Source organism: Thunnus albacares, chromosome 18 (assembly GCF_914725855.1).
Source record: "Thunnus albacares chromosome 18, fThuAlb1.1, whole genome shotgun sequence".
In the NCBI taxonomy this organism is placed as follows: domain Eukaryota; kingdom Metazoa; phylum Chordata; class Actinopteri; order Scombriformes; family Scombridae; genus Thunnus; species Thunnus albacares.
In genome coordinates, this window is record NC_058123.1 from 5,725,131 (window position 1) to 5,735,629 (window position 10,499).

Sequence of the window (10,499 nt, forward strand, 5' to 3'; positions counted from 1 at the left end):
CGCTAACATTAAAAAGTGACCACAGCACCCCAGTTCAATGGAGCTTATTGTACATTTTCTTTCTGAGAGTTAGATGAAAAGATTCAACAATCTTCTCATTTAACTCTCGGCAAGAAAATCTAACAAGTGTATTTCCCAAAATGTCCAACTGTTCCCTCAAAGTTGATGTTTTACAGTAATTAACAAACAAAAACAAAATGTTTTGGTTACTCCAATAATCCACAGACAGCTTTCATTGGAATGACACCCCACCTGAGAAATAGCAGCTGTGAAAACTCAAATGTGATACATTTATAGACGCTATAAAAAAAAATATATATATATAAAAGCTCATTTTGCTGTATTTTTATTGATACTGATTGCTTGCTGTGCAAAGCTGCATTTTAAGAATAACAAAGTAAGCAGTCATAGATCTGTACAATCCTACAAAACTAAAACATCTGAAACGTTACAAAAGCTTATAATGGTTAAAAAGAAACAAAACTACATCAGCAATTAAAACGTTCTTGTATAAAAATAACATGATTGATAAACTGAGCTGATTTTTTGGTGTGGCATTTTTTAAAAAAAAGGTCACTTTTTAAATGTTTATGAATAAAAATATATAACTTTTAAACATGCATACATGAAGTAGTGATAATGTCGCTAACGGTAACACTAGTGTGACTTTAAAAAAAAAACACTTTTTGTCCAGATGAAATGAAAACATCATCGTCAGATTGCGGATACGCGCGTCTCGTTCAGCTGGACTTGAGGATCTTGAGTCGTCACAGTCAAATGTCCATGCGCTTGATGCCGAAGCGGCTGTGACGAAACTCGATGGCAAAAGTGCCGATGAAGGTGAGGAAGAACATGACCAGAGCCCACTGGCTTCGTGACGCCTCCATGAGGAGGCGCTGAGACATCAGAGAGAAATCTGCAGCAGCTGAGTTAAGAGTGAGACACTCGAACGAAGAATTACAGTAAGAAAAGAGAAAACGTTAAAAAAAAATGAGGCCGCAATTTTCTATATTTTTATTATTGTCAACAAAACTGATCTGTGTGTATCCAACGATGATATATCTTATTCCTCTGTGCCGTAGATCTCCGTTGTTGTCCAAAAACTATTAAAAACACGTCACAGCGATCACATTTTCAGTCTCAGGAGAGTAGTTCTGTGTAAGTCAGATGCTAGCTTGTTGCGCTACATATCACAACCTTTTGACTTCGTACTGAAGTTCTTTGAGAAATTTTACATTGTAGTAGAAAGTCAAGAGGTTGTGAAGCTAGTAAAGCTCTGTAAACGGAGCCGCGTTCCTGCACATGCTCAGTAGTCTTACAAGGAACTTCTCTTTGGAGACTGAAAGCTGCTATTCATCAACGGAGGTCTACGGCACAGAAGAATAAGATATATCAGGCGTTGGATACACACACAATACTTGTAAGTAGATCAGTTCATTGAAAGTCATTGATGGTTTGTCTCCAAACATGAGATATGTTGACAATAAGAAAAATATAGAAAATTGCAGCCTTGTCCTTTAAATCTTCAACTGAAATATATGCACATATTCATAGATTCTGGATTATTCAATGAGGATCAAGGAGTAATTTGTAATTTTGAGTTTTTAACAGGTAAACTGAACTTTTTTTGTGGAAAAACCATCTGATTCTCACATTATTAATCAGTATTTTTATGTCTGTAGGGGATCTTTCACTGATTTTTCAAGCAAAAGTGCCAAATACTTGATGATTCAAGCTTCTCAAAGTTGAAAATTTGCTGCTTTTTCTTGTGTTACGTGATGATAAACTTAATATTTTTAGGTTGGACTCTTAACAAACAAAACAAGCAATCTGAAGACGTCACTATGGGCTGTAAAAAAAATGCATTTTTCACTATTTTCTTACACTTTACAGACAATCAGTTAAAGAATCTGTAGATTAATCGATCATGACAATAATTTTTGGTTGCAGTCTTATAATATTTAAATTCATAACCAGTGGTGGAAATTAATGAATACGTTTACTCCAGTACTATATACTGGTTGGGGTACTTGTAGTTTACTTGAGTATTTCCATTTTCAGCTACTTTATACTTCCACTACGTTTATTTGATAACTTTAGTAACTAGTTATTTTGCAGATTAATAATCAACAAATATATTATGATGTATTATTACAAGATTACTTTTCATACTGCAGAGTAACTTGTGAATTTCCCTCGAGGGTTCAATAAAGTCTTATCTTCATAATTATCCAATAATAATCTAATAAATATAATAATCATTACTCTGAAATTTGCCATTCTGCATAGTGAGTACTATTGGTACGTCAAGTATATTTTGATGCTAATACTTTTTTACTTAAGTAAAGTAAAATATCTGAGTACTTCTTCCATCATTATTTATATACAATATGTCAGTCATCACCTTATAAATGTGTCCGTTACTCTTATTAAACTGGTCCCAGTGAAAGGATACAGAGGATCATGCAGACAGTGATGGACGCCGACAACAGGAAGCGGATGATGCCGACAGTCTTTCCTTCATTCTTTAAGTTAGCTTTCAGAGTGATATATGTCTGCACCCAGCAGACCAACGTTCCCGGTACAAATGTCATGAAGGTGCCCAAGTTGTGAATCATCCCTTCGAGGAATAACTAAAACACGAATAATACAGATCAGTTAACTCGCTCTCTACCTGCCACGCCTCTGGAACTGGAACTGCAGTCGAGTCCATCTATGACTTGGCGTATAAACAGTTATCTGTCGGTGGTGGGTATTACCTGGAAGTTCCCAACAAGCGTCATTCCAAAGCAGCTGAGAGAAAAAAACGCCAGACCGCAGACGTTCAGCCAATGTTTTATTTCTCTTTTCAGCTGAATGTATCTGAGGACGGCAATAATTAACCCTGAAAGAGAGAGGAAATATAAATATGAACAGTCGGCTCTATCATATATGTATCTTATAAACATAATCTGTTCATAGATTGAAGGATGAATTTGGTGATAGTTTAATTTTTCTTATTGTCGACAAAATCAGATGAAAAGACAACTTATTGGTTCTACTAATTGTCTGTGTAGCCAAAACCTGATATATGGTATTCCTCTGTGCTGTGGAGCTTCATCCTATAAATATCAGTGTTTGTATCTGTGCAATCTTCTTTTATAAACATTTAAATGGGATGTATTAACACTGGTGCATAGCTGCTTTTACCCAGAAACGCTGCCAGGTTCATGACCTCGCTGAAGACGAAGCTGGCTGGTGGAAAGTTTCCTGCAATACTGAGAGAAGGACGAAGGAGGATTTTTTTGTATTTGCTTAATTAGAATAAAGCTCACTTACAACAACAGCAAAGCTTTTCTCATTAAAAAAGTAAATGATGTGGATGTACCTGATGAAGGGAGCATATAAGGATCTGGATCCATTTCTTCTCCTAAAAACAAATTAAAAATTATAAACTTAATCCAAAGATATACAGTATATATGAAAAAAAACATTAATTGCTGTGCTGGAAAGAGATGTTGCTGATTTATTTTCCAGTCATACTGAGGTGGAGGCAGAAATCTTAAGTTAAACTAAAAATATCTGCTAATATTAAGAAATATTTCCATGCAATTTCTACTCAACAGTTTACCGGAAATTAAAACTTGTAATATTGTTTAATTCTTACTTGTATTGGGAGCTCAGAGGTACAATCTTCTCCTCTGCGACAGCTACAAAGTATCTGTTAAAACATGTGCTGAACGTTAGCTGAAAATACTTCAAAACTTGCATTTAGAGTATTTTTACAGTTCAGTATTGCTATTTACTTTTTCAGTACTTCTTCCGCTGCTGTGTATGTGTGACAAACAGGCCAAGAAAGGTGGTCACATATTTAGCATATAACTGAACTTACACCATCCACAGTCCAGCAGCTGTGAAGACGGAGAAGATAAGAGGCAGAAGAGCCCACAGGCTGCACTTACACATCTTGTCTGTGAAGCACACAAGGGAAAGAGAAAGAGAAAGTCCATTATCAGTGTTTTATCTGCTTCTGTTCTTTTTTTTACATCCAGGGACATGAGAGGGCCGACTGCGTGAGAAACATTTTGGAGCTCTTCAACACTTGGATGAAGTTTTATGTTCAAAAATGTGTCTCTTTCGTGGTTTCACTAACTCTTTAAACTGAGCAGAGGCAGGTTCTGAAATAGTTCACACCCAAATCTCAGCCTGTAAACTGAGCATGCAGAGCAAGCAGACTGGAAAAAACAAGCAGTAAACAAACAGGTAAACAGTCTGCTTACCTCCAATTTTGCTGGAATCTGTAACTTGTGCAGATTTAGTCCACAGTTTGGGAGTGAAGGAAGCCGCGAACAGTTCCACACAGCAGCTCAACTCAGGAGGAGCTCCTTCAGTATCCTGTTGTCTGCTGGCTCCTCCTCTCTTCTACCTAGTTTCTGCTGTGTGGGTGGGTGGGGGTTTTTTGTTGGACACATTACAGCACACTATGTTCATTTAACAGCCGTCAGATTTCACTTTGGTGCCTTTTAAAACCCTTTATTTATTGTTTAGACATAGAGAAACATGTTTTTATTCATTAGAGCGATCCACAACCTTTACTGAAATCTGCTTTTAAGGAATTTTATTCATATTTTGTTGATTGAAATGTTATTTTTCTTTTTCTTTGCAGCCAACAAAATGTTCCGTGCAAATACTTTGATATGTAGCTCTGATATTAGTTTTCAGTTGAAATTTCTGTTGTTTTGTGGTCAAGTCTCACTTATCATAGATTTATACAGGAAACGTATAAATATAACTTATCTCAAAAGGAACCAATAAGATGTTGGCTCGTGTATCCGCAGGAAATCTGAGCTTTAACCATCATTCAGAGTATTTCTCTGTGCTCTCTGGAGAGCAGCTACATGCAACCTCTGTACACAGTTGACTTTCAACAAGCTGCTGTGAGTAAACTGTTAATGTTGTAGCAGGAAGAGAGAAGAGATCGGTCAGATACCACAGCAGGGCAGATGTTTGCTACTGCAGCAGCAGCAGCAGCAGCAGCATATCAACAGTCAGTCAGGCCCATAGACTGTATAAAAGAAGTGGATGTAGCCACCGTGACATCACCCATTGGTTTATGGACTACCGTTTTGGCATTTTGGTCGTCGCCGTCTTGTTTTTTGGAGCCAGTGCCCCCTGCTGGCCATTAGAGAGAATACAGGTTTAAGGCACTTCCGCATTGGCTTCACTTTTCAAAGCTCTAAGATGAAAACAGCAACACCGAAAAGAAGTTAAATGTTTACTGAGGTAATAACTCACATGAGAAGTAGGGTCATTTTCTCATAGACTTCTATACAAACAGACTTCTTTTATGAGCCAGTGGAGTCGCCCCCTGCTGGCCATTAGAGAGAATGCAGGTTTAAGGCACTTCTGCATTGCATTGATTTAGGCCTACCTACTTGTTTGTAACGCATCGACCTGCCCTGCTGCTACATTCACTTTCTTGGATCCGATATGTACAGCAAGCAGGACATTATTGTGTAATGAACCCCGAAAGAATGATGCAGGAACCTGACATGAAGCAGAGGGGTCTTGAATCGCCTCTGCTTCCACTAAAAAAACAGTCTGTTACTAAAGAAATCAATAATCTGACACAAAATATTGATTTAAAAATGATTTTATTGCTTCTGCTAAAAAAATAGTCTGTTAGATTCTACAGTTAACTGCGTGTATAGCAACGTAAATATCTACGAAAACTCTGTAGCCTTTTTAAGATTAGCCTATTTAGCATTATAATTCACATTAAACTGAACATTTCCGTTGATGAAGTGAGACAAGGTGAATGGGACTTCTTTGGGAATATTGATGTTGACGTTTCTGTCCTCATTCATCTCTGTTTCCTCTTGCTGGCGGCTTTGCAGTTGACACACCTGGAAACACAATTGTTACTGATGTTAAAACTGGTAAAAAATATTACTATTATCACTACTGATTATCGCTCAAGTTAGCATGTAGCGATAGGCAATTAGAGAAGGCGCTCACCAGATGGATTGGAGGACAGGACTTTGCTCCACTTTTCCCTTTCTGTAATAGCAGGAGTCCAGTAGCTCCTCAAGCTGCCCTCACATCTGTGCCCAGTCACAGACATTAACTCCCTTCTCTCGAGACCAGCCTGAGAGAGGAGTTGGACAGCCGTGCTCCTCAAGCTGGGATTGGAGTACCTCCTTGAAAGCCCGGCCGTCTGGCTGATTTGTGGTAACATTTGCACGAGGAAATTGTGCCCCATGGGCTCACGAGATTACCACACTGCTTGTCTGTTCAGCAGCTGTTGGTCTTTTTTTAGTGGTTGGAGGTAGAAATCAAAGAGATACATACTTTTTAAAAATAGCAATGGGACAGTTTGGATCGTCAGGCTCAGCAAAGATGCACCCCTTGTAATTTTCTTTACATGGATCTTTGGCATCTTTGTGGTTTTTGGTCTCAGTGTTGTGGGCGTCAGAAGTGTACTCATTGCCATTCTCATCCTGTTTCAAAATGGAAGAGTCTCTCTGCCTCATTTTGCCAGATGCAGCTGTCCATCGTGGTGGCTGATGTCGACATATCCCAGCCCTAATTGCCATGTAACTGGCAATCGAATAAGTTTTGAACAGATGCATAAAATGACCGCAGCACCTGATTGAGATTTTCTGCCCCGTAACTGTCAAAGTCTATTGACATTTTCCTTTCTATTAACCAGCCTTTAAACATGGCTATAGCCCACACCATGTTCCGTTTGGTGTTTATTTCATGTCTGTCTTCTTCAATTTTGTCGATTTCTCTGTCGTCCAGCTTTTTGTGTCTTTTAACCTCTCTTGCTTCTTCTGTGCTGTTTTCCTCTTATCTTTCTCTTTTCCACAAATCGAAAGTTTCCAATTAGAATCAAGCATTTAACAAAGCCATGTAATAAACAAATATAAAAAAGATACACTTTAGAAATAATCATTAGTTAATATGAGTAGTAAATTAAAACATTCATGTTTAAGTTACTTTCCTGACTTGTTGTATTTGTGTAGTCATAATTGCGTCCTTACCAGAGCATTTATATTCTCACCCGCTCATCTGAAATCCTCCTGCCTGCTGGACTGCTGCCCTCAGTCCTGTCTCTCACTGTGAGGAAACCACATGGTCCAGAAAAAACAAATGTCAGACACGTCTATGGAAAACTTACATGTCTTTCAGCCTGCTCAACAGTGTCTGTTTGCCACAGCATTTTAACTCCTTGACCTCATTACCTGGTCACCTGTGACTCCTTTCCCTCTCTGGTCATCTTGTCTTCCCTGCTGCTACATTCACCGTCCTGGATCTGATGAAATATAAGATACAACTTAAATATAAAATCTAATTATACCTAATATTAACAAGACACTAGCAACTAGCTAGTAGCTCCAGTAAAAGTAGTCTGATTATATGATGGCTAGCCTTAGCCTAGCTAGCTTACAGTTCAGCTAACACGATGACACAGCTGAAAATAGGACTTTCATTCAGTTATTTGACTCATGAGTGGTAGGGCAGTTGCAGTAGCATACCTCCTGTTGGGAGGAGATTTTTCTCTCTTTGTTGTTGACCAACCAACGACTTAAGACTGTTGGTTGGTCCTCTGTTGCTCCTCCTGCAATTGCTCTCACCGGCAGTAATTGCTGCTGCTGCTGCTTGAGAAGACGCGGGAGGATCGGTTGGGCGCAACCATGTCTCACAATACAGGGGGAGGGGAGGGGTTTAAAAAATGTTATTCTTTGCTTCAAGAAAACCAACCACTTTCTCATGTTTTATAACAGTTAATATTTTTCATTCATCATTATGATATGATAATTGGGGGCGGTTGCACTGGCCGGTTTTAATCAATGGGAGGGTTACAACCCCCGCCCCGTCCCCTTCGTTATTTATACCTATAATTGTGCCTTTAACCCTATAAACCCTGAGCTATTTTCAGAGTAATTTCATAACTGGTACTAGTCTGAATGCTTGACCCCTACAGTGAGGGGATCTGGTTGCTCTGTTATGCTTCGGGGGGCATTTTGCTGGCATGGTTTAGGTCCACTTCCCTTAGAGGGAAGAGTCACTGTAAATCAATACAAAGTTGTTCTGAGTGATCACCTTTATCCTATGATGAAACATTTCTATCCTGATGGGAGTGGTCTCTTCCAGGATGATAATGCCCCAATTCACAGGGCAGGAGGGGTCACTGAATGATTTGATGAGTATGAAAAATGCATCATATGCTATGGCCTTCACAGTCACCAGATCTCAACCCAGTTGAACACCTATGGGAGCTTTTGGACTGACGTGATAGACAGCGCTCTCCACCACCATCATTAAAACACCAAATGAGGGAATATCTTATTGAAGAATGGTGTTCATCCCTCCAGAAGAGTTCAGAGACTTGTAGAATCAATGCCAAGGCACATTGAAGCTGTTCTGGCGGCATGTGGAGGCCGAACACCTTACTAAGACACCTCTGTTGGTTTTTCCTTTAATTTGTCACCTATCTGTAGACTACTGATCTGTCATGCCAATAAAGCTTATTTGAATTTGATAAACCATACACAGGTGTAGTTTTCATATGTTTTGGTCCAATTAAAGGGTTTTTTTTAGCCCTTAAAACTGACCAGAAACCATGAAAACCATCCTGTAGTTCATACCTTAAAATGCCTTAACCTCCTAATTAAAAGTATAAATAAAGAGATGGTTTTCATGGTTTTTGCATGTTTGGGGTGAACCTCTGAATTTGAAAATTTAAGATCCTTTTTAAAAGGTACAGATCAAGTTAATTATTCACCTCTTATTTTAGCATGTTAGCATAATATCTGCTGATTAGCACATTCCACCACTGTCTGTGTAGGTGTTGTCTTATGAGCATATTTTACTCTGTCTACCTGTTGGCTACATCTTAATGTCATTGACAATCTTTTATTTCATGCATTAAAAACAAAGCAACTTAAACCAAAACCACGCAACATCATATTGTAAATAAATACTATTTATTGAAAATATTGCATGTAGTCAATCTAAAACAAAGACTTGTTTTCTTTTATTAACAACATAAACTGAGACTGAGACAGGTCGACCACTCAGACTGCAGCCCTCATCATAGTTGGAATGAAAATCAAGTACATGTCTCCTTCCAATTTCCTTCTGAGGTCTGATCTGATGAATTAGCAGATAATTATTACCTCCAATGCCATTTAAGACGACTGCTAGCGTTTTGTTTAAGCATGCATACTTTAAATTTCCATAAAAGCACAGCCTCTTTTTAATAGTCCATTGCACTCTGCTGAGTATCAGGATTACACTGAAAAAAAAATGAATTAAAAAAAAAAAAAAAAAGAAATAAAGTGAAATAAAACAACTTTAAACATCCTCAACAAATGGGATTGCATTGCTTTGCATTGACATATCCCACACAATGACAAAGTCTTGGTCCAATGTGCATTAATGTAGTGACACCAGTGGTGAAAGTAAGTCGGTAAAAGCAGAAAGAGGGGTTTAGAGTACAAAAAAAGTTAGATTAGGTGTTAAAAAAAACTGGCACTCTGAGTATTTATCTGTTTGTAAGAAGGACTGTTATGTCCCAATTTTAAATGAATCCATATTCAGTCTCCTGATGTTAAAAACAACATTGAATCTCTTCTCTGAACTGCATCACACTGTGTTTATCTGCTGCATGCAAGCAATAATGCATTTAAATGTAAAAAATAAAGCATGACTTTGTACTTTTAAGAGAAAATTCTATGTCTTTATAGATTATAAGATATCTGAGCTTTGTTGTAGTGCACGAAAACCAAAAGACTATAAAGACGAATAAGCTCGTTATTTCTTTAATGACTGCATCATTACGCAGTTTAGCCAAAAACATGCTAGTCTGCTATTAACCTAATTTATATAGATTAGCTTGATTCTTTAAATTGACTAGTTTTATTTTTAACATCTCAATGTATGTAGCTAGAAATGCCCTTAAAATTCCTGAATCTCCCTTTGCTTTTCTTATTTGTTTGTTTTAATTCCTGATTAAAACCAGTCTTCCCATCCTGCCCAATCATGAATGAATGAAAATATAGGTTTTTCCATATTTGGTGGGAAATGATCCAATAAACTGGAACTACTTGTCAGTTTGGAGATTTCACTTTGATTCATTTGGATTGTTACTTTTTCATAAAATTCATTTAACTACAAGTTTGACTTTAAAAACAGATGTTTAGTGTAACTTGTTGGTAGATTAATGTAGTACTTTTATTAAATAGTGTCTAGCCCTTTTATTTGTTGCTCTTTGCTATAGAGCTGCAACCATTAATCGATCAACACAAAATTAATCAGTAACTATTCTGATATTCGATTCATTGTTCGGAGTAATTTTTTTGGAAAAAATGCTAAAATTCTCTGGTTCCAGCTTCTTAAATGTTAATATTTTCTGGTTTATTTTGCCCCCTGATAATAAACTGAATATCTTTGGGTTGTGAACAAAACAAAAACTAGAGCTGCAACAATTAATCAATTAATCAATCAACAAA

At 37.5% G+C, this 10,499-nt stretch overlaps 1 protein-coding gene across 7 annotated transcripts; it reads right to left on the minus strand.

The window, feature by feature from the left end:
• Positions 1-564: 564 nt before the first annotated feature.
• Positions 565-7,671, minus strand: tmem150c (transmembrane protein 150C). 7 transcript variants are annotated; one of them, XM_044333810.1, is made up of 11 exons: positions 7,521-7,671; positions 7,227-7,297; positions 7,046-7,101; positions 4,260-4,412; positions 3,872-3,950; positions 3,647-3,700; positions 3,368-3,409; positions 3,190-3,257; positions 2,760-2,884; positions 2,456-2,633; positions 565-916 (listed from the first exon to the last, which is right to left on the minus strand). In XM_044333810.1, exons 5-11 carry the CDS (start codon positions 3,943-3,945, stop codon positions 774-776), a joined length of 684 nt encoding a protein of 227 aa, XP_044189745.1. In that variant the 5' UTR covers positions 3,946-3,950; positions 4,260-4,412; positions 7,046-7,101; positions 7,227-7,297; positions 7,521-7,671; the 3' UTR covers positions 565-773. The 7 variants fall into 7 exon arrangements, with proteins under 7 accessions (XP_044189745.1, XP_044189741.1, XP_044189742.1 ...); XM_044333806.1 differs by having other exon boundaries at positions 4,260-4,415; XM_044333807.1 differs by having other exon boundaries at positions 4,260-4,415; positions 7,026-7,101.
• Between the last annotated feature and the right edge of the window lie 2,828 nt (positions 7,672-10,499).

Excerpts from the sequence above, each read along its gene's own strand:
- tmem150c (XM_044333811.1), bottom strand. The coding sequence starts at position 3,945 with ATGTGTAAGTGCAGCCTGTGGGCTCTTCTGCCTCTTATCTTCTCCGTC. Across the intron at positions 3,410-3,646 it reads CCTCTGAGCTCCCAATACAA|GAGAAGAAATGGATCCAGAT; the intron begins GTAAGAATTAAA and ends ATTTGTTTTTAG. Across the intron at positions 3,258-3,367 it reads TTATATGCTCCCTTCATCAG|TATTGCAGGAAACTTTCCAC; the intron begins GTACATCCACAT and ends TCCTTCTCTCAG.